This window comes from Oryza sativa, chromosome 3 (genome assembly GCF_034140825.1).
Source record: "Oryza sativa Japonica Group chromosome 3, ASM3414082v1".
Taxonomy (NCBI): domain Eukaryota; kingdom Viridiplantae; phylum Streptophyta; class Magnoliopsida; order Poales; family Poaceae; genus Oryza; species Oryza sativa.
In genome coordinates, this window is record NC_089037.1 from 21,441,539 (window position 1) to 21,466,587 (window position 25,049).

Consider the following 25,049-nt stretch of genomic DNA (forward strand, 5'->3'; position numbering starts at 1 on the left):
GATTGCTAGCCAAAGTGTGGTGCCAAATTTGTTTGTCTAACCTTATGCAAGGTTGGCAAGAAAACTATGGCAACCCTAGGCAATGTTAGTATATAAACCAAACAACCCCTCAATCTGCACCATCACAACACAAAGTCCACTTTGCAGTTTCCCTTTCTTTTTCCATAGCGGAAAACCGAAAGCATGCATTACTGGAGCCATCGTTTCGCTGAATAACCGAAACAGCATATTTGTAAACGAAAAATAATTTATGAATAAAATTTTTATATACATATTCTTAGCGATCTAAAAGCAAAGGCAGAAAAATAAACTTCGATAAAAAAACCTCAAAATCAGCTTTAAATTTAAGGTTGAAAATTCAAATTTTAGCTGATATGCATAAGCGAAAAGATGAGGTGGTTAATGATACTACTTCACATTGCTGAAAAGAAAGTGCGCCATCATTCACCCACCAAAAGCTGGTGCGTCACATTTACAGAATTAGTACAACATAGCATTATGCACTTCATAGATTAGATATTGATATGTTTAGCAGGTGCATGGAAGTGGGAACTAGAAGCAAGGAATAAGATAGGGTGTTCAAAAATGCCCCATATGAGAAGGGATAGAAGATTTGTCACTTGATCTTTCCTTTCACCGATCTAAACTGAAAAAAAAAAGTTGCTTCCTACTGTACTTGTTAGCTTCCTGCAGAAACAAGAGAGTTTGTTTGATCAGCAATGAAAACTGACGATTGAAATTAATATCAGCACAAGGGCTCAAATATTTACTGTGATTTGCAGGACTGATCCAGAATTATCGGTCGTGCTTCTTTTTAAGAACTTCCCTTCCCACGTATAAATCTAAGTAACCCTGCAACACAAAATTATAGCTCATTGTAAAATGCACCTAAATTACCAGTCATGGCCATGGAACAGAAGATATCAAATAAAAACAGGGAGAGCATTGGCATAATACCTGAACGAGTTTCTCTAGATTCTGAGATTCTTCTAACAAAAATCTACAGGCATCTATCTCTGTCAGAGGGACCTTTGAGCCCAACACGGTGGTCACTTTTTCCACAGCCTTCCTCACTATAATTTTGTGGACTTCCCGGGATAACAGCCCATCTTCCCACAATGGCTTTATGATATTTTTTATGAATTCACAGAGGTTACACTTGAATACATCAATGGACATGCTACTTTCTTCAACTATGCTTTGCTGAGATGGTCCACTATGTGAATTAGGTGACTGGAACCTATTTCCATCTTTCCTTTCGCAAATTCCTCCAGTAAGTTCAATTGGCTCAGGTTGCTTAGACTGTTCTTTCTGCAGAGTGGGCTTACAAGAGGAAGCTGAAAGACTCTTGATATTATTCTGGGGATTTGTACCATCCTCATTTACCTGAAAAGTCACATTCTCAACTGGCTCTAGCTCATCATCTGTATTCATATTAGGCAAGCAATTTAAGTCTGGTATCGAGGAACATGAATCCCAATCAGCTTGTCTAGTAGTACAAGGATTATCTCTGTCAGAATCAAACTGATGGGGTATTTGTTGGTTTGATGCCACTTTGAGAGCTTGTGATGGTTCCCCACTCTCTTTATGATGTGTATCCTGTTCAGAGTCTGCATGTTGTGAATTCTCTTGTTTGATTCTCACAATGTTGCAATCCACGGCGCCCCATTGGATGACTCTAAAGTTACTTCCTGTGGAAAGATTGACAGGCTTCTCTAGGAACTTGTTTGCAGTTCCTTTATCCAATTTTGTCACACCGCACGGAGTAGTGTCACTGTCCTGATTTGAACACGCTGACACATTTACTACCTTCACACTATCATCATCCATTGAGCAAAGAACAGCAGCTTTTTTGTCCAGCAATTCCGGAACAGTTGATTGCTCACCTGATTTGGCACCATCAGCTTCCAGTGTATTTTCAATGTCACAGCCAACAACCAATTCATGTCTGCTCCTTGCGTTGGAATGACCTTCAATTGCTCCCTGCTGAGAAAACTTCTGATGCACACTACTTTCCGGATGAGAATCAGCAACTGGTTTCGTGCTAGTATCAGAACAGCCATTCCAACAACATGAAAGGTCATCTTGTTCTTTCTGCTGCATAACTTCACTAGGATTTGTTTCTGGTGGAACATCCTGATAAAACATTAGTCCTTTCTCAGCTATTGTATTTTGTGGGCTTTTCATGCGATTGTCGCCACTAAGGGATTTGAAGGGTTCCTCTGACTCTCTCTCAGTTCTTCCTTTGCTACACTTTTGTGCTTCACTGGATGACATTACACCTCTACATTGTTTGGAGTCCTCAGATGGACTATTACTTTCATCATCGCTTTCTGAGCTAACAGAAGCACTCCCTGATGTGCTGCTGTTTTCATCATCAAATCCTGAGCTAGGTCTTCCATTTCTCAATCTTTCGCTCACAGATACCTTGCTTGTTTGCACTGTCCGATTTGTATTGGTTTTTTTTACATTTTCAGCTTCAGCACAATTATCTTTCTTCAATCTTCTCCATATAATCAAACAATCACGAAGTAGTTCAGACGGAGAAGCATTATCTGATTCTTTCACACCATTCTCCACATAGGTGACTGGAGCATCTTGTAGTTTACCATTCGAAACCTCATCACTCTTCATGTCTTCTGTTTTTTTTGTGCAAACAACCAAACTAGGCTTCTTATCAGACTCTAACTTAATGTTCTCACTTCCTTCACTTTGTTTTGGTCCATTTGATGACATAATGGTTTTACTTCTACACTTAGGACTTAACAAACCTGAATTCTCATTAGACTTTGAGCCACTACATACAACAGTTGGAATATTGTTGTTTCGATGATAGTTCCCTTTTTCTCCATTTTGACCTCCTTTCTTGATTTTTTTGGTATTTCCCTCCTGATTATCACCACTCTGGCGTACATCACCATGAGAATATGATTGCCAATCCTTCATGTTCGGATAGCAGGATTCTTTAGACTGATTTTCAGAAGGCATATTCCTCTTAGCTCTATGTCCATCCAGATGATTGCCATGCCATTTCCGGTCACTGTTTCTCCCATACGTACTATGAAAAGCAACATTGGAATTCTTTTTCTTGAGATCATGTTTTGTGCATTGCCTTCTTGACATCTTTCCTTTATGAACATTCCTGAAATTTCGACTGCTACCCAATTGGTCCCTAAAATTATCACGTGGAGATTGGTGAAGTTGCTCATGATGGAATGCATGAAATTCATCAAATGCCTTACTGGTGTGAGCTCTCCCTACTTCAAACCTATGACATGTTCGACCAACCAAGGAGTGATCAGAAATATTAAACATCAAATCTTTTGAACAGGTGCCCTGATGCTTCTTGCAAGTCTGGAACTTTTCCATGTAAGATCGATGCCTTGCTTTATCTATCGCTGAGAAATGGGCATTTGGGAAGTTAACTTCAGTTGGCAGACGTTGAACTTCTTGATAACTTCTATTTTGTGTGCAACTCCCCTGATTAGATGAAAAGAAGTCCCCAAGTCTTTCTGTTGTACGCATATGTCCATCTGCACCTTTTGCATACTCAGACACACGATTGAGGGAAGGAACTTCTCCCTCAGTCCTAGATTAAGGAACAAACAATTGAATCAGATAATAGTAATACACATAAACAGGTGCATGCTGCCACCGAAAAATCTAGATCTGCACCTAAAAAATATTACCTTAGACAACTTGTCGGAGCATGATCAGGAGAAAGACTATGGTTGCCCCATTTTGATGAATCGCGAGGACAAGCACGACCTTCACCATGATATCCATCAATCTTATTTCCAAAGGGATAACTGTAATAACAGAAGATAGATCATAACATGGTGCACATATTTATTTTGTTAGGAAGGAAATCTTTAAGGAATGCACAGATCATAAAATGCAGAATATTGACCAATACAACATGCGAGAACATCAAAGTGGGAAATAAAAGAGTAAATTTCACAAAATCACATATAATTATGGCAAAACTAGATTTAGAGAAACTATATTGCAAAACTAGAGTACTTCTCTACCGCAAAACTACAAATTTTAGACTTTACAATCTCCATCGCTAGCAGTGATAACATAACAAGAGGGCCCCACCTGCAGCCTCATGTCTTTACACAAATGGAAGCAGAAAAGAACAAAGCTCCAAAAGTCTTTCTTCAAAGCAGGCTTGCAGTGGCAAGAGCAATAACAGTTACAGTCATGACCCTAGAAAATGGCTTGCATGTCACGGGGCAATCTAGCCAGTGGTAGCACCTTGGCAGGAGATAGTCAGTCGCTTGGACAGTAAGTGGCAACGTATGCAACTCATGTTTTGCTTCCATTGGTGAAACATGCTGCGTGATGCTTTGTGAGGCTACAAGTTGAGCCCTCTTGTCAGGTCATACTTCAAAGTGGTAGGGATGGATATTCTAATTCCTAAATACGGTCATCTCTCTTAAATCTATATTTTTTGCTATAATTTTATCGACTCAACAAAAAATATGGCAGGATTAACCAAATTTATGAATGTCAATAGTTTGGTAACATATACACACCTCTTCATACAATATCTAGGGGAGGAGCTGCGCCTGTGTCGCTTTGACTCCAGGAGTCCAGTTCGATCAAGAGGTTGGTCCCATATAGCAAAATTCTTCTCAGTTTCAGCATCATCATGTGAGGAGGACACAAGATCCTTAGTTTCTTCCTCCCTAAAAGAATGGCTACAACTTCTATCATTCAAAGTTTTGCCATGACTATGCAGCAAATCATGTCCTCTAAACTGATGTGGAATTTCTGTAGCAGCAACAGAATCTTCTATCCTGTCTCTGCATCATAAATTGCATTAGTGAAACTACTACTGGATAGAGAAACTAACAACATGACGACCATAAATTGGAGAAAATTGCATATGTACCATCACATAAGATTGGATTCGCTAGAATACCATCACTTAAATTGGCTTCACTAGAATATCATTCTCAACCAGGGCATATTTGCCAAAATACCATCCTGGACAGAAATAGCCTTGGCCCTTATTCTTCCTCCCTCCAATGCTGGAAGAGCTTGCCGGCAGCCCTCCCGTCGTTTCCGCCTTCCATCCCGGCCACTGCGCCAGCACCCTCGAGCCTTGTCACGATGGCTAGCCATCTCCAAATCCGCACATGATGCCCCCGGCATCCTTCAAATCCAGCGCAATGAGGGAACAGCAGCAGTGGCAAAGTGCGCGGCAGCCAATGGGCAAGATGAGGAGCGGCCGGTGGTGGGCTCCTTCAACTCCGACGCAACGAGGGAACGGCGACGATGGCCTCCTCCAGCTCCCCCGCGCGCGTGGATCTCCTACAACTTCCACACCGCTGCGTCCTCCCCGAGCCCTGGCGTGGCGGCCAGGATGGAAGATGAAGACGACGGGGAGGGCCACCGGCAAGCTCTTCTAGCATTGGAGGGAGGAAGAAGGGCCAAGGGTATTTCCGTCCATGATGGTATTTTGGCGAATGTCCTGATTGAGAATGGTATTCTAGCGAAGCCAATTTAAGTGATGGTATTCCAGCGAATCCAATCTTATGCGATGGTAGACATGCAATTTTCTCCATAAATTGATGCAAATGATGCTAACCTGCGATGTGAAAGCAAAGGGTAATTCAGGGTTGCACCACAGTGGGGTTTCTCCCTTGCTGCTTCTCTTTGACGAAGGGCCAAACGTTGCCATTCATACTGCTCAGAGCATCTATATCCCCCTGATGCTTGTACTCTATCAAAACCAAGTCCAAATGGCAGTCTGTCCGGACCCATTTAATCGTCAATCGTTGACACAAGATTGGACTAATAATTCTTGCTTCTACGATGCAGATGAGGCTGATCTGGTGTATACATCCAATTCCGGAATAAAGCTGTCAAGAATAAGAAATATTCAGTTAAAAGTTACAAGACGTATTAAACAGCACAGAAAAATTTCAGAACTACCAGTATGTTACTCTGCTAAGTACTCTGTTTAGTAAATTGTAATTTGAAGTCTCGCAACTCTAAAAACCTAGGAGTTTAGAGAAAGCTAAATGATTGTACTGGATTATTTTTCTGGAACCTAGCATATTGAAAAATTCAATAGAAAGATAAATCAACCCAAATGTTTTTCTCATCTATTACATGTGGTACAGAGAATAGTTCACCACAAAGAAACCAATTTACTCCCAAGTGTTGTCCTCATCGATAACACATGATGATGAGGATTTATATGGCAACCACTTTACAACTGCAAGGATATAGCTAGCTGGAATAAGTTGGTATTGGGGGACACTTCTTGTGAAACCTTGAGATTACTCAGATATTTATTTTGCAAGAATCTGAGCAGAACATCACCTGTATCCACGTACAAGTATTTGTCATGTTCGCAGAATATGTGCCAAACCAGAGAGTCAGATCCAAGTCAGATTTAACACCCACATCCATGCCAGAATAACAGTGGTGGAAATAGTGCAGTTTCAAGCTTAATTTCTGAAAGTTACAGAGTGCATCGTGTGCACCACTAAAGCATTCATTTTCAAATGTGGAGCTCCAAACAGTATCTCCTAGTCAAACTTCTAGAAGTTCATGATATTGAATTGTCCAACCATAAGTAACAGAACACACCCAAGCACTTGAAGCAAGCGTTTCACCAGCCATGCTTGGGACATGCACTTGGTGTTCCCAGTAGCATCAAATGCACGATGGAGCTTCGGTGTTATCGTAGGGATTATTAATAGCGATTTTCATAGCAAACAGTAATGTAGTTTGATTTGCTCAGGCTCTAAAAAAAAATTTGGTAAACGGCCACTGGAAGCGCCCAAATAATATTCCTTCCATTTTTAAATAATGGACAGCAGGCACTATTCACTTTCTCACTAGGACCAATCCAATTCACAAGATATCTACAAACACTAAAAATGATGTCATGTTCTTAAAATGTATTATATCCAAAATATAAGCATGAAATTTTCATTCACTTTAGTCTAACCATTTATGAGTAATTAGTGGTCAAAGTTTAAATAGTAAAGTCAAAGATGTCAATTAATTAAAATGAGAGGAAGTAACTATCAAGTGAGGGAAGCACCCATACACCATAGGCCCCAGGCCCGATACGCATCCAAGCAATTAAACCAAGCGTTTCACGAGGGAAGCACCCATACGCCATAGGCCCCAGGCCCGATACACATCCAAGCAATTAAACCAAGCGTTTCACGAGTGAAAAGGCTAATTGGCGGTTGGCTGCGCGCGCCCTCTCCCGCGCGGCACAACCACGTGGCTTGCCGCAGAGATGGGGCAGCTGAACCGCGCGGTGGGAAGGGGCCACGTGCCCTTTTTTGGTTTTTTCCCGGTTTTCTCAGTTTCTTTCCGGTTTTCCATTTTTTTTATTTTTCTCTCGTTTTTTAGTATGTACGTATACAAACTTGTATACATGTTTTTTCGTTTCTCTCGTGTTTTTTTTTCAGTTTTTTAATATGTAGGTATACAAACTTTATATGTATTGTATACATATGTATACAAAGTTTGTATATGTGTATATTTTTTTAAACATAAAAAATGTAATATGTATACATAAATTATATATATACATATTTTATATATACGTATGCATATACTTTATACGTAAAAAGAGGGAAAAGGAAAGAGGAAGAGACTAAAGGGTCGAAAGCCACGCGTGCGGGCGCATCCCCACGCAGCCACATGCGCATTAAAGCTCCCCTTACACGAGCACAAAAAATAGTGTTTGGTGTGCCCATTGGCGTCAAATGCGCAATGGAATTTCGACGTTGTCATAGAGATTAATAATACTTCCTCCGTTTCACAATGTAAGACTTTCTAGCATTGCCCATATTCATATAGAAGTTAATGAATCTAGACACATATATGCCTAGATTCATTAACATCTATATGAATATGAGCAATGCTAGAAAGTCTTACAATATGAAACAGAGGGAGTAGTGTTTTTTCATAGCAAACACACTTAATATGTAGTTCGATTTGTCCGGGCTCTAAAATTTCTTTTGGGTCAATGGCCACTGAATGTGTCCAAATAATAACTGCCAAGTGATGGAATCACCCATACGTCACAGGTACCAACCCCAAACACGTCAGCTAAGCAACAGAACTATGGTGGACCTTGCAAAAAGCGAAGCATTCGTCCATGTGTAAAGTCAAATTCGAAATCGAGCCCAAATAAGGCCTTGTTTAGTTCCCAAAATTTTTTTCCCAAAAACATCCCATCGAATCTTTGGACACATGTATAGAGCATTAAATATAGATAAAAAAACTAATTGCACAGTTTGCATAGAAATCACGAGACGGATCTTTTGAGCCTAATTAGTCCATGATTATCCATAAGTGCTGCAGTAACCCACATGTGCTAATAACGGATTAATTAGGCTTAATAAATTCGTCTCACGGTTTTCAGGTGAGTTATGAAATTAGTTTTTTCATTAATGTCGATATCCGGTCAAACGTCTGACGTAACACCCAAAAATTTTCTTTTCACGAACTAAACACACCCTAAGTTACAAGACCAATTTCTTCTCTCTTTTTTTTCGATGACAGACTTTTTTTTCCCAATGAAGAGGACCTAATTTAGAGAGAAATAAATTAGGGGAGGTGCATGGCGAGAAAAGCGTTGCTTGCTCTTACCCTCAGCCAGCAGATGATCTGCTGGTAAGTTTTCGTTGATCCAAGTCTTCACGCGTCACAGATTAATTAACCTGGAATTCATATGACATCAGAACATCAAAATGATCAAACCCCCATGGATTATTCGAGTAGGAGAAATCCAGACAAGATAATTATTAAAGAGAAAAGGGAAAATGGACAGCAATGACACGATGATGCACAACCTTTAGAAATAAATGAGGAAGGGAAATCTCGAAATAATAAAGAAAAATAGAATGCGAAAAAAAAAATAAAAAAACTAGGCTTAAAAGGAAACAAGAAATCAATTTGAAATTGGGGGCGGGGGGGACAGAAGAAAGAATGTCAATAACCAAAATCAAATACCTTATTAATGAAAGAATAAACAGAAGAAGTTAGCAATAAAATAACCGGAACGATCGGATGCCAAGAAACGGTCAAAAGAGGCCCTACGAGTACGAGGGCGTCCTGGCTACGTGCGGCTGCGAATAAACCCTCAAAACCCTAGCCGCCACCGGCCAAAATCAGTCAAGACTACGAGAGAGAGCCCAAGAAGCGACATGATCGATCGGAGGAGATTACTAGATTAGGGCGCGTTACCGGGCGGGCACCGTCGACCCAATGCGAGAGGAAAGTCCCGAACGAGCGAGCGGCGGCGGAGCGGGGAGACGGAGACACGGCCGATCGAGGGCGGAGCGAGGAGGAGGAGAGGAGAGCAGCGAGCGGCGTAGTAGTAGGCTAGAGGAGAAGGAGACGGCGGAAGGAAGGAGGACGAGAAAAGAAGAACACGGGGGTTTTTCCGCGGAAACTGCGGTAGAAATCGGAGAGAGAATCCGCGGCGGAGATAGCGGCATCGAGATTCGTGCTGTTTGGGGGCTGAGGCTCCAGTGGCCGATGAAAAGCAGCGGGTCTGGGCTCATCAATGGTTGCGTGTCTACGTTGGTTTTGCCCTGCAGCGCAAGGCCGGACGGTGCAGGAACTACAAGTTGTATCTACAACTACTAGGCTGGCTATGCTCCAATGGATAACCATCGATAAGGGCAAAACGAACCACGTAGCAAGGCCTGTACAGTTCGCGAAAAAGATTTAGAAGCTACATGGGATATTTGACGGGATGATAGAAGGATTTTTCAGACACGAATGAAAAAAACTAATTTCATGACACGCTTGGACACGGCAAGACAAATCTTTTGAGCCTAATTAATCCATCATTAGTACATGTAGGTTACTGTAGTACTTATGGCTAATCATAGACTAATTAAACTCAAAAGATTTATCTCGCGTTTTACCTCTAACTGTGCAATTGGTTTTTTTAATATATATTTAAGAGTAAAGTGCACCAGCGGTCCCTAAACTTGTGCGGGTGTGTCATCTAGGTCCTTAAACTCTCAAAATGCATTTTTGGTCCCCGAACTTGTCTTCGGTATCATATACGTCCAAACGGGCTCCGATCCGCTCCATCCGCTGACGTGGCATCCACGGTAGCGCCTACGGGTCAGTGGGGACCCACATGTCAGCTCTCTAGTAGCCATATTTCCACCGCCCTGGGAGCTGAGAGAGAGAGAGAGAGCAGGAAAGAGGGACGCCGGCGGTGCTCGACGCGTCACGCGTGGCCGGGACGTGGCAACGCTAAGCTCCTCCCTTTTCTTCCTCAGACGTGTCGCCTTCTCTTCTACATTCTTCTGGAGCCAAACTACTCGGACGAGAGAGAGCCCTATGCCTCTCCGTCGCCCACATTCTCGTCGTCGATCGCGAAGAAGATGACGCTTGCTGTTGCCGACGAGTCGTCTCCATCGTCAAATCTTTCCCGTTCCAAACTTCCCACATCATGCCGAGCAAATCTCATTTTGACCCCATCTCGTTTTATCCACTGCAGCAACGGAAATGCGACCTTGCCCACGAGAGCTCCGGAACTCGCACCAGGCGCCGCCGCCATGATGTCGTCGCTGTTCCGACCGACATGGTCCATCTCAAGCCAAGCCATCGCGCCAAAGTCATCGCCTCACCATCATGGCCAAAAGCCCTCAAGAAATTTTAAGAATCGTGCACAGACGAGGGATATCGCTGTCATCTTCTCCAACTCCGGTCGCCGAGTGCCATCGCCAATCCCTCTCTCCCCGGTGAGCCACGGACTAATTAATCGTGCATGCAACTCTTTAGGGACCTCACTAACCACCCATGCACCTTCTCTAAGCATTCCACCGCTCAAGCGAGCCGTCGCCGTGAAGCCGACGTTATCCACCACCGCAGGGCTGTCTTTTCCATTGCCGCTGTTACCCAGACCTCGCCATGCCGCAATCAAGTTCCAGTGAGCACCCAGGGACCTGCTAGACTCGCATGCATGCATCTTTTTGCACTAAATCGGGCTGGGACTCTACATGCACAGGCGTACTGAAGACCACCACCGCTCGCGACACCACTGGCATCGATTCCGGCCACCTCCGGCGACGAGACCACCTTCAACAGGATCGCAAGGAAGTCCTCAGCATTTCTTCTTGTGGTTGTGTCGGCCGAAGAATCGCCGTTCGCCAACGGCATCGTCGTGAAGGAACGCCGGCCGGCGAACTCTGCGGCTGCTGCTGCTTTCTCCCTGTGCCTATGACAGGTGGGCTCCGCTCCATTAGCACGTACAGGATTTGATTAGAGTAAGTTTAAAACATGTAAGGTTCTTTCTGTAAATATTGTTATCATATCATATATTTATTTTTATAAATATGACTGACATGTGAGTCCCCACTGACACGTAGACGCTACCATGGCATGCCACGTCAGCGGATGGAGCAGGTCGGTGCCCGTTTAGACCTATATGACACCTAAGACAAGTTTAGGGATAAAAAAATGCATTTTGAGAGTTTAGGGACCTAGATGACACATCCGCACAAGTTTAGGGACCGCTGATGCACTTCACTCTATATTTAATGCTCTATACATGTGTCCAAAGATTTGATGTGATGTTTTTGGGAACTAAACCAGGCCTAATATTGGTAACCATCTTTACTAGATTTAGCTCTTAGAAAAAATTTTAGAGAGTTATAAGGGCCTTTTTAGATCACCTGGCAAAATTTTTTACCCTGTCACATCGAATGTTTGAACACATGTATAAAGTATTAAATATAAATGAAAAAATAACTAATTACACAGATTGCGTGTAAATTGCAAGACGAATCTTTTAAGCCTAATTGCTCCATGATCTGACAATGTAGTGCTACAATAAACATTTGCTAATGATAGATTAATTAGGCTTAATAAAGTCTTCTCGCAGTTTACAGGCGGATTCTGTAATTTATTTTGTTATTAGTCTACGTTTAATACTTCAAATGTGTGTCCGTATATTCGATGTGTGTTGACGAAAAACACGAGGCCTAGGAGATCTACTTAACTCCAGTGCAGGTCCAAACTCGCCTTTGGGTATGTTAGCGTGCCAATTGATTTGATTCTACAATCAACAAGAAATAAAGACAAAGAAACCGCGATTAAACCTATAAACGATAGCCGATCGGCTAAGTGCCGATGGCATATCATTTATCTTTGAGCCGATGTCATATATGTATCGATCGGCAGTCATGAATAAGTAAGAAAGAACTAAATCTACTCGATCGGCTGTAGATGTTAACGATATATACCCCTTATATCGATATATACTTAAATCAAGTGATTGGGATAGATCGGTCGCCATGCCGAGACAGTATAAATCACTTAGATCGAAATATATGTTAATAACAGGACTATATATATTCATATCATAGCCGATCAGATAGGTCTAGCATATATCGGCTAATACTCCGAAACCACTCTATACTAAGATATTAAAGCAAGTAAAATATATCAAACAAAAGCCTAATATACTTAAATTCAACAAGATCTTAACGTAGAGGGCAGATTTAACATATCAATGAAGCATATAGAGTAAATATAGTTAAATCAGATAAGATCGGCTGAAACCCTGATACTACCCTAATCGGCAACCAGAAGGCAGGCTAGAGATTGATATTCCAAGCACGACTTAATAGATCAAACTCAACTGATGCAGCATTAAGTATGAAAAGAAGAACAATATCTAGACAATCAAGCCGGTAGTAGTTTCATAGAGTGGTAGATATCTTATATAGTCTAAATCAACATCGATATTTAACCTAATTGGCTGCCTTCTACCGACAGATGTTAGCCGATTGTAGGTTAAATAGCGATATTGCTAAAGATTATGTAAGATATATGATAACTCGATGAATTACATAAACAAGATTAGAGTATCATAAAGATGGAAGCACTAATCCCGAGAACACAAGCCGTCATAACAAGTTTTACCTCTTGTTGAAGATCGAAACCGATGCAGCTCAACCCGAAAGCAAGAACTCGTCGAAATAAAACTAAAGCAAAAAGGGTGGCGATGCGCCGAGATTGTATTGAACGTGTGTGTTAATTGATTACATGGGGTTTGGGGTCTATTTATACCCGAAAATTACAAACTATGTCCATATCGGACACAACTCTTATCTCTAACAAACTCTAATATACCATAAGTCTTTACAGCAGACTTTTGCCCAAACATATCTCTAGGGAAATTATATAAAATATCCTAATTAATAGATACAATTGCCTTCTCAGGACTCTATCCATACGCGGCAATCATCTTGAAGCATATCAACCCAACCCGATGTTGTACACCAAGTCGTATTGTCGGAATCGGCTGCACCACTTAACCAAGTCTGACTCGAACTTAGCCGATCCAATCATAGCCGATCCGGACTCCAGCCGATTCTTACTCTGTTTCCGCGATAATCCTTATCTTTGATTCCGCTTCGATCTAATCTTCCTTTCCGATGCTGATATTACCAAATTTGGTCATTAACACATGCCCCCCAAGTCCGGAACATTTGATAATGTTTCGGATTTGCCATATATCAACTCCGAGCAAGATTCGCACTCTACCGTTTCCCGACCGTTATTCCAGTGCTTTAAATACTAACCGTTACCCCCGAGAAATCTCACACCGTCTTCTTCCGTTTTCACCGCTGAAGCAAATTTTGCCCTCTGTCTCTCCGGCGATTCCTTCGACGCAAAAGGCGATCCCAAGGCAATTTCATCTCCGGCCAGAGTATGCTGAGGTGAGTTCTCATCGGCTAGATCTCCTTTTTTTTCGCATCGGATTGATTTCCCCTTTCCTCATCTTGTTTTCTTCTTCTCGGTTCTTTTGGATTCGCAGCATCTTTCCAATCAGATCGCAATTCCAAGCCTATCTCACGAGAATCATTATTTTCTCGGTCCAATTGGCAACCTTGATCCCACCGAGTTCATTATTGGTGAAACAAATAGGATTTCTTTCAGATTAGTCAACCCAGATCTAGGTCACTGGAAGAACACCTTTAAATCTTGGCCATCACTTGAGAAAACCCCACCCGAGAAGAGCTGGATTACATGGTACAAGCGCGTATCGGCTAGTAAGAAAGTTCACTAGGACGAGATCGGAATCGGCCAAACGCTTGCCCTCACCATAGCCAATTCGGCTAAGGATGAACCTCTGATGGCCGCCGCCACCTATTTCTGGTCCAACACCATCAATGCCTTTCTGTTCAACCAAAGGCCGATGACTCCAACTTTAATCGACATCACCATGATCACCGGATTAGATGTGACCTCATCGGCTAACCCTATGAGTATGAACACCAAGAACCAATTTGACTTTAGGACCAAAAGCATAGGGGGTTGGTCTGGATATGTAGCAGCATATATGGGTAAAGTGTCTGTCACTCCTCGAGAACATGTAGCTTTCTTGCTAATGTGGCTAGAAAAGTTCCTCTTCTGTGGATCCAGCTGTGGTCCCACAACTAATTGGCAATTTGTAGCCGAAGCCCTAGAATCGAAGAAACAGTTTCCTTTAGGCAAAATCCTCCTCGGCTATCTATACCAAATGCTGAATAATACATCGGCCAAGATAGCTGTCGGCTCAGTAGTTGGAGCAGGTGGACCGTGGTGGCTGCTGCAGACTTGGCTAAATCTGATGGTCATGAAAGTTGTCAATCGGCCATCTATGACAGAAGCTGAATTTCCAAGGTTGGAGCCGATTGTGGACGACGATGGAGAAGAACGCACTCATTGTAGATGCATGTCATATGGAGAATATGCATCTACGCCAGCCAATGCTGGGGCAAAACTATCGGCTGAACTGCTCAAGGATTGGTTCTGCAGCTTTTATGAAGGCTTCCAAAAAGACGCCCGGGTTTGGTTTCCTTATGAAGACTCAGAAGACCTTGAGCTCCCATCGGACTTTAGATTTGAAGATATCAATCATGAGAGATATCAAAAGTCTAGGGAAGTTTTCTCAGCTGCAATCAGCCCATGCATTCTTCCTGTCGGCATTCATCAGGGAAGAAACATTCAAGTCTCTTATGAACTTTATCACCCGATGAGCTCAGCTAGACAACTTGGAGTGGGCCAACTCCCAATCGGCCTATTCTTCGCCGATAAAATCCAATGCCGAGGGGAAATTTCATCGACCTTAATGATGGATTGGCTGCTCAATCTCCAAGGACCTCCTCTGGGTAGTATTGAAAATATCGAGTTGGCGGGTTTTAAGAGCAAAAACTTTGACAGATGGTGGGGCGAGTGGAAACTGCATCTATTCCACCAATCGGCTTCTATGTATATGACAGATCTCTTTCCCGATGTTATACCTCAGGTAAACTCTGATCTCATTAATTCTGTTTGAACAATTATTAGCCGATTCATAATTCAACTAACCTGTTCTTCTATTTTGCAGACAACAGAATCTTCCCCTCCACATCAGAGCAACAGTGGTAAAGATATCCAATATGCCCTAGGTTTAATTCCAAATGGAGGTGGACCATCTCCTCCTGTCATCGGCTACAATGCCCCCAAGACCTCAACCCTTCTTCAAGGGCTCATCAGAGAACCAGCCGATGCAGGCAAGAAGAGAAGAACCAGGTCATCAGCTGCAGACACATTAGCTCTAGCCCCAAAGAAGAAGGCTAAACTCAAGAAGCCTAAACCAACTGATGATCTACCTGTCCTGGACCCATCTATTGAGCAAGCTCTGGACGAAGAAGACATCGAAGACGATGTTGATCAAGCTGCAGCCGAAGTGAGTGATACAGAAAAAACACCATCGGCTTTACCCAAGCAGATCCCTCCAACTCCTTCTGCTCCAACTCATTTTTCAAGGGTAAGCGGCTCTCTCTGATCCTTTTTGCAATCACTTTATTTTTCGGTCGATTAATCACAGATTTTATAGTTGCAGAAGAAGAAAACTGTTGTAAAGAAGAAATCGACAGCAACAATTCTCAAACCAGCTCCACCAGTAAGATATTCTTAATTTTTACCAGTTGATTTCAGCCAATTTTGTCTAACACTTATCTCTTTTACAGCCTCATCATCCTCCTTCTCCTCCTGTACAACAATCATCAAGTGACCGAACTCCATCGGCTATGGGAAGTCACCATATTAAGGAAGAAATACAACCAACTGCTCCTGCTATCCTAGTAAATTTCCTTTTGATGCAAGAAATTAAATCGGCTATATCTACTTTGCTCTCAATATTCCTAAAATTGTTTCTGCAGGTTTTAGCCGATCTCTTCTCTTTTGACATTAGAGATTATGTTGATGAGGCAGAGGAAGATACTTCGAGCAAAGCCCTAGCCCCCTTATCCGATGATGTGAAGAAAACGCTTGAAGATATTTCTCATCGGCTAGAGGCCTCCTCTTTAGATAGCTTGGTGGTCGACTGTGGATCGATTAGGACACGGTTGCATGAAGTTCAAGCTCTGCTTCCCGAAGAATTGGCCAACGTCCTTACTCCAGCTGCTTATCTCGAACAACATCAATTCAAGTTAGAGAAAGCCAAGCAAAGACTAGCCGAATGTCGGGAGCGCAAGGAGATTGAAGCCATAATCCAAGTTAATTGACAGCTTGTGCATGAAGAGAAGTCCAAGCTTGATCAGCTATCTGAGGGCCCGATCAAATCTAACATTGACCGGCTCGAGGCTCGCAAGATTGAACTCTTGGCACAACTTGAAGAATGCAACGCCGAGCTAGACATAGAACATAAAAAGCTGACCGATCTCCCAAAATCTGTTGAAGAACAAAAGGCTAGATTGAGATCGGCCATCAAGAATGTCGTTGACATGACCAAGTCCCTAAAGGTTATTTTTGGAACCGATGCTCAAGACGCTCAAGCCATTGAAGAAGTAGAACAAATTAGGCAAAGAGCTATTTTGGCTATCCAGCGATATTTGTCTCCGTGACATCCTATGTAATAGGTCTTAGAAATTTTTTGTAATCGGCTAAAGATACCCTGGTACTTTCTTATCTTGACAATCCTTTGTGCCGACGCAATATAACTCCATATTTTGCTCAAAAATTTGTAATTTTTCATATATGTGCCCCCCTAATTTTTCAATGTCAAAAGCATTGATAAAATTATAAAAACGACTAAGGGCGATATAACAATATCGGCCATTGTACATCGGCAAACCACAACCGATTACAATAGAAAAGCAACTAAGGGCGATATAACCATATCGGCCATTGTACATCGGCAAACCACAACCGATTACAATAGAAAAGCAACTAAGGGCGATATAACCATATTGGCCATTGTACATCGGCAAACCATAACCGATTACAATAGAAAAGCAACTAAGGGCGATATAACCATATCAGCCATTGTACATCGGCAAGCCACAACCGATTACAATACGAAAACAACTAAGGGCGATATAACCATATCGGCCATCTCAAGGCGATGTAATCATGCATTAACCCAAACACTTGGATAATATTTCTTCAAATACTTGCCATTTAGTGCTCTTCCATAAACTCCTCCATCAAGTCCTTGCAACATGTAAGCACCCTTAGATACAACTTTGTGGATTTGGAACGGTCCTTTCCAATTCGGCGATCACTTGCCGAATTTGCTATCCCGAGTCCCAATTAGCAAAATCAACTTCCATACAAGTTCACCTTCCGAAAAATCTTTAAGTACTACCTTCTTGTTGTAATGCCGAGCAACTCGTTCTTTATCCTTGGTAACCTTTGCAAGGGCTCTTAATCTAGACTGAACCAAGTCTTCCCTTTCATCAGCCATAAGGTTATAATACTCATCGATTGTTAAATTATCTTGTAACTCAGTTCTCCTTGAGCCGATTCTAACCTCCCATGGCAAAACAGCTTCATGCCCATAAACAAGCTTATAAGGTGGGACTTGGATCGATCCATGACAAGCCATCCTATAAGACCACAACGCTTCGGCTAACCGAGTATGCCATTGCCGAGGATAATAAGAAATCTTCCTTTTAATCAATTTGATCAAGCTCTTGTTAGATGCCTCGGCTTGCCCATTAACTTGTGCATAATATGGCGAAGAATTCAACAATTTGATACCCATGTTGTCAGCAAACTGAACAAACTCATCGGACACAAAAATTGAACCTTGATCGGTTGTAATGGTTTGAGGGATACCAAATCGGTAGATTAAATGTTCTTGAACAAACTGTTTCGCATCCCCAGAATCAACCTTCTTCAAGGGAATCGCCTCTACCCATTTGGTGAAATAATCGGTCGCCACCAATATAAACTTATGTCCTTTACTCGATGGTGGATTAATCATGCTGATCATATCAATTCCCCAACCTCTAAATGGCCATGGTTTAATGATAGGATTCATTGCCGACGCCGGGTGCTCGCTGAATTGCTCCAAATTTCTGGCAATCTTGACACCCTTTGTAATATTTGAAACAATCCTCCAGCATTGTCAGCCAAAAATACCCTGCACGCCGAAGTAACCATTTCATCTTATGAGCCGATTGATGAGTACCACAAATCCCTTCATGAACTTCGCCGATTGCAACCTAAGCCTGATCGGCACTCAAACACTTAAGCAACACCCCATCAATCGTCCGATAATAGAGCTCATCATCCAATAAAGTATACTTCAATGCCTTATATCTTAATTTCTGAGAAGCCGATTGGGATGGATTCTGTAAATATTGATGCACATCATACCTCCAATCATCGGCTGTTATTGCTGCGACCTCGACCTTAACATCTTTGATCATCGGCCTATACCCCGATGCCCCTTGGGCCAAATCATTAGCTTCAATATTTTGCTCTCGAGATACATGCTTCAAAGTAACCAGCCGAAATTCCTTTATTAGTTCTTGGCACTTCTCGTTATAAATCATCAGTGTATCATTCTTGCACTCATATTCTCCTGCCAATTGACTGATTACTAGCAAAGAATCTCCCATAATTTCAACAGCATCGGCTTCAACCTCCTTGAGTAACTGCAATCCTTTAAGCACTGCTTCATACTCAGCTTGATTATTGGTTGCATATGATTTGATAGTATAAGCAAACTCAAAACTTGCCCCCCTAGGGGAAATAATAACCAAGCCGATGCCACAACCATGAGTGCACACTGACCCATCAAAGAATAAAGTCCACGGTAAGATCTCAACTGAGCCAATTGAATCATCACGATGTTCTACAATAAAATCGGCTATAGCTTGTCCTTTAATCGCCTTCGGCGACTCATACGGAAGATCAAACTCAGTTAAGGAAAAAATCCACTTTCCAACCATTCCTTTCAAAATTGGGGCTGATAACATGTATTTGACAATATCGGCCTTGCATATGACAGTGCATTCATTGGACAATAGATAATGCCTTAACCTTGTACATGAAAAATATAAGCACAAGCATAACTTCTCCACAGGGGAATACCTAGTTTCTGCATCCAAGAGCCGACGACTTAGATAAAACACAACTCTCATTTTCCCTTCAAACTCCTAAATCAAAACCGAGCCGATTGATTTCTCACTGGCTGACAAATATAACCGAAAAGGTACCCTCTTCTGTGGAGGAATCAAAACTGGAGGAGAGCTAAGATATTCCTTAATATCGTCCAACGCTTTATGTTGCTCTGCCCTCCAAGTAAACTGTTGATCGGCTTTCAATCTCAACAATGGTGTAAAAGGCTCCAATCTTCCAGATAAATTAGAAATAAATCTTCTAACAAATTTTATCTTGCCGATCATCTCTTGCAGTTCTGTCTTGTTCTCCGGAGGCTGAATCTTCTTGATTGCATTAACACTCCTTTGAGTTACCTCGATTCCCCTCTCGTGAACAAGAAATCCCAAAAACTGGCCAGTCGATACACCGAAAGCACACTTTGTCGGGTTCATCTTCAAGCCATATTTCCTGGTTCTCTCAAAAACCTTCCTCAAATCGGCTATATGATCCTCTATCTCTTTAGATTTAACAACCACATCATCAATATAGACTTCAACCAACCAACCGATCAGATCATGGTATATATAATTCATGGCTCTTTGATATGTAGCTCCAGCACTCTTCAAGCCGAAAGTCATCACAACCCACTCAAACAAGCCGATTGCACCAGGACACCTAAAAGCTGTTTTATGGATGTCTTCTTCAGCCATAAAGATCTGATTGTATCCCGCATTATCATCCATAAAACTCAAAATCTTGTGTCCCGAGGCAGCATCAACTAGCTGATCGGCTACTGGCATTGGATATTCGTCTTTCGGGGTAGCCTTATTCAAGTTTCGGAAATCAATACATACCCTGACCTTGCCGTTTGCTTGATAACAGGAACTATACTAGAAACCCACTCAGCATATCGGCAAGGACGAATAAAACCAGCATCATCTAATCGCTTAATCTCAGCCTTTACGGGTTCAAGCATATCGGCTTTGCATCTTCTCGGAGGTTGTTGATGTGGTCTTACCCCTGGTTTGATAGGTAGCTGATGTTCAACAATCGATTGACTGAGTCCAGGCATCTCATAATACTCCCAAGCGAAGCAATCTCTGAATTCTTTCAATAGCTCTATCAACTTGGTTCTAAACTCCGAAGATAAATTCTTACTAATAAATGTCGGCCGTGGTCGATCACCTGGACCTATGTCAATTTCTTCCAAATCATCAGCCGACATAAAACCCTGTCCTTGCTTGTCATCGAGATCATCTACTGTGTCCTTGGTGTAGACATTCGAACCCTCCATGACGCCCTCAAAATAATAGCTTGGGTTCTCCATCTTCAATTGGCTGTATATCAGAATCGGACACTTTTAGAAAATCTCCATCCCAAACTTTTCCCGATAAACAATCAAGACCATCCATCTCCCAAAGAGCTAAATCGGCACTGGCAACATTGACTGACCTGTCGGCTGGCACAATTTCAATCTTGTCGCCTTGCCACTGAATTAAGCACTGATGCATAGTTGAAGGAATACAACAATTGGTATGAATCCAATCCCTTCCGAGCAACAAGCTGTAAGAACCCTTCCCATCGATGACAAATAACGTTGTAGGGATGGTTTTGTTGCCGACTGTCAGCTCCACATTCAAAACTCCTTTGGTTTCTGATGGATTGCCGCCAAAGTCTTTAAGCACCAAGTTTGTCTTGATGAGATCTTCGGCGTTTCTACCCAGCTTTCTGAACGTAGTGTAAGGCATCAAGTTTACTGCAGCCCCACCATCGACCATCATCTTGGACATCGGCTTCCCATTAACATAACCATTTATATACAATGGCTTAAGATGCCGATGCTCTGTACCCTCTGGCTTCTCGAAAACTGTCTGATCTGGTGACAAAGTTAATTTAGCCGATTCTTCTTCAACTTCATCAACATCGGCTTGCTTGACCCCAAACTCGGCAGGCAACGTGAAAACCATGTTAACCGATGCAGTCACAACACTTTTTCCCTTAGCCAATCTTCTTGCTTCATCGGCTGTGGCTTCATCGGCTACAGGAACTTGATTCTTAACACGCCACTCCTGCCTTGGCTTTGTTTTCTTTAGTCAATGATTGATTTCCTGCTCGACTTCCTGAAAGCCCTCCCTATTCCTTAATCTTTGAACCCTTCTCTTCTGATTCTTTGTAAAGATACCAGAAGGACACCATTGAGTTTTCATGTTTTCATTGTCCTCCTGGCCATGATCTTGGTTTACTGGACCCAATCTTTGATGAACAGGAACCCTTGTCTGCCTTAGCCGATTGCCCCTACTATACGATCGGCTTGAGTTTTCCGCAATGTCACAGCACCCAGGACAGTCCTCAATAGATGGCAGCTTCATAGCTTCATTCCAACAAAATCTAAAGAACTCGCAACCCCAATGAGGATCAAAGCCATCATCATCTTCCTCATAATGCTTCTCCTGCTGTTTGTCATACTTCCTCTGATACTTGTTGATAATCTTAGCCGAATTTACCTGAAATCCTCTTGCACGACCTTCATCGGCTGTTCGGCCAGCTGTATGTACCATATTGACAGGAAAAGGATTGCCATCAACCTTCATCGGCCTCTTAGAATTATCAAACTTGATTTTGCCTCCTTCAATAGCCGCTTGGATCTGCTACCTGAAGACTTTGCAATCATTAGTAGTATGGGACCCAGAATTATGCCACTTGCAATACCTTTTCTTGCCCAATTCTTTAGCCGATGGAATCGTGTGACCAGCAGGAAGTTGAATATGCTTTTCTCGGAGTAGCAAGTCAAAAATCTTGTTAGGCTTGGTGATATCAAAATCATACCTCTCATCTTTTCTAGAATTCTTCACCCATTGGCATGGTATAACCTTTTTGCTCCTTACCCATTCGGCCGCAGCTATCTCGGAATCATCATCCTCATCATCCGATCCATATATATAAGGACAGACATGATTAACCTTTCTAGAATTCTTCCTAGCCTCTGCAAACCTCTGTTCATGCAAGGTTACCTTCTGTGTAAGATGCGACAAGCTTTCGAAGTCTTCAGATGAGAATTTCTCCCTGATTGGAGCAATCATACCCTGAAAAGCCAAATCGGCTAACTAGGCATCAGTCAGATTTAAGCTGTAGCACTTATTCCTCATTTCTCTGAACCTCTGAATATATTCATGCACAGGCTCATCATGTCTCTGCTTGATTGCTGTCAAATCAGACAATTTCATCTGATGTACCCCACTATAGAAATAGCTGTGAAAATGCTTCTCCAAATCGGCCCAACTTTTAATCGACCCATATGGCAAAGAAGAAAACCAAGTGAAAGCCGATCCAGACAAAGACAACCGGAACAACCTAACCCTCAAGGCATCCACAGCCGATGCTTCACCACACTGAGCTAAAAATCGGCTAACATGTTCATAAGTTGATGTGCTATCCTGCCCTAAGAATTTTGAAAAATCTGGAACTTTGAACAGATTAGGTAGAGGAACTCTCTCAAACCATTCGGGGTAAGGTTGTCGGTACAAATTTGCAGCATCTTTCGGCCTAAGCCCAAACTGCTCCTTCATGACATCCGTAATCATATCGGCCCATGGTCATTGCTGAGGTGTTCCTTGAGGTTGCTGTGGCATGGGCTCGAATTGATTGTATTGAGGAACAAACTGGGGTTGAGTCGATCCTGCCTGCTGGTATTGAACTTGCGGTGATAGCGGCTGATACTGATAATTCAAATTGCCCCTGGTAATTCTGAAGATTCGGCTGAATATTGCGCACCAAATGTTCGGGAATAGCTTGAGGTATCATCGTGCCATCTGGTTGCACGTGATGAACCAAGTGCTCTAGGACAACTTTATTTGCAGCATGCTGCACAGGCTGACCACCAGGTGTCGCAAACCTAGCCGATGCATTCATTAAGCTTTGCTGCTGAATCGGCTGAACAACCTGTTGCCTTAATGGCGTCTGCTGAATTGGCTGCAAAACCTGCCGTCTCTGAGGCGTCTGCTGGACTGGTTGTACACCCTGTTGGATTGGGGGTGTTTGTTGGGTCGGCTGCACAACCTGCTGCCTTGGCGGCGTTTGTTGAATCGGCTGCTGCTGGGTTGGATCACCGGTGTGTTGGGGAGATAAGAACATAGACGCCATCTGGTCTTGCGTTAGCCGATTCACATTTTGTCCGATGTGCTGTGGTTGTTCTCTCACCAGCAACCGGGGATTAACTAATTGGCTTGGCGCCGATGACGGTGCAGCAGGTGTAGGAGCCGGTACTGGTGCCATCGGCTGAGCCGATGTATTGGTTAATATTCCAGATTTATTGATCAAAGCATGGTGTACAGCATAGTCAACCTGATCTTGGAAGTTGTTGAACTGCAACTGTGCTGTATTGCTGTCTTGATCAACACCTCCACCTTGAACTCCCTGAGTACCATCACCTTGAACTCCCTGTACTCCTTGAGAGTTGTCACCTTGATTTCCTTGAGAACCATCTGTAGCACCTTTGTCACTCGGTTCAGCCGAGCCATCTGGAGCTTGTTTTGCCTCTCCATCCTTAGAAGAACCAGTCCCAGGAACGTCAGCAACTACCTTTACATATACTTCTGCACCACTGTTCCCTTGCGTGTTTGCATAAATGAACTTAAGAACTAGTTCTGTGCTTGCTGCATCATTGCTTCAAAATCCTTCTTTTGATCAGGTGTCAGCTTGTCTGGAGTGATATTCACGATGTTGCCTTCATTAACCTCAGATAGGCCTAGCTGCTAGATCTTCTCTTTAACAGAACTGGGGCTAGCCGAGGACGGTGATGCTGGTGGCTTCTCCTCCGTAGAGAAAAACTGTTCTTGCGGTTCTGACTTCTTATCGGGTCCCACCGGGCGTGCCAAAAGCGTGTTGACGAAAAACACGAGGCCTGGGAGATCTGCTTAACTCCAGTGCAGGTCCAAACTTGCCTTTGGGTATGTTAGCGTGCCAGTTGATTTGATCCTGCAATCAACAAGAAATAAAGACAAAGAAATTGCGATTAAACCTATAAACGATAGCCGATCGGCTAAGTGCCGATGACATACCATTTATTTTTGAGCCGATGTCATATATGTATCGATCGGCAGTCATGAATAAGTAAGAAAGAACTAAATCTACTCGATCGGCTGTAGATGTTAACGATATATACCCCTTATATCGATATATACTTAAATCAAGTGATTGGGATAGATCGGTCGCCATGCCGAGACAGTATAAATCACTTAGATCGAAATATATGTTAATAACAGGACTATATATATTCATATCATGGCCGATTAGATAGATCTAGCATATATCGGCTAATACTCTGATACCACTCTATACTAAGATATGGAAGCACTAATCCCGAGAACGCAAGACGTCATAACAAGTTTTACCTCTTGTTGAAGATCGAAACCGATGCAGCTCAACCCGAAAGCAAGAACTCGTCGAAATAAAACTAAAGCAAAAAGGGTGGCGATGCGCCGAGATTGTATTGAACGTATGTGTTAATTGATTACATGGGGTTCGGGGTCTATTTATACCCAAAAATTACAAACTATGTCCATATCGGACACGACTCTTATCTCTAACAAACTCTAAGAAACCATAAGTCTTTACGGCCGACTTTTGCCCAAACATATCTCTAGGGAAATTACATAAAATATCCTAATTAA

General features: G+C 42.5%; 1 protein-coding gene across 1 annotated transcript; it reads right to left on the minus strand.

Annotated features, from left to right (window-relative positions):
• Positions 1-422: 422 nt before the first annotated feature.
• Positions 423-9,423, minus strand: LOC4333281 (uncharacterized). Its single transcript, XM_026023752.2, has 8 exons — positions 9,235-9,423; positions 8,638-8,708; positions 5,600-5,873; positions 4,542-4,811; positions 3,690-3,809; positions 958-3,589; positions 771-852; positions 423-687 (listed from the first exon to the last, which is right to left on the minus strand). Exons 3-7 carry the CDS (start codon positions 5,773-5,775, stop codon positions 796-798), a joined length of 3,255 nt encoding a protein of 1,084 aa, XP_025879537.1. The 5' UTR covers positions 5,776-5,873; positions 8,638-8,708; positions 9,235-9,423; the 3' UTR covers positions 423-687; positions 771-795.
• Positions 9,424-25,049: the final 15,626 nt, after the last annotated feature.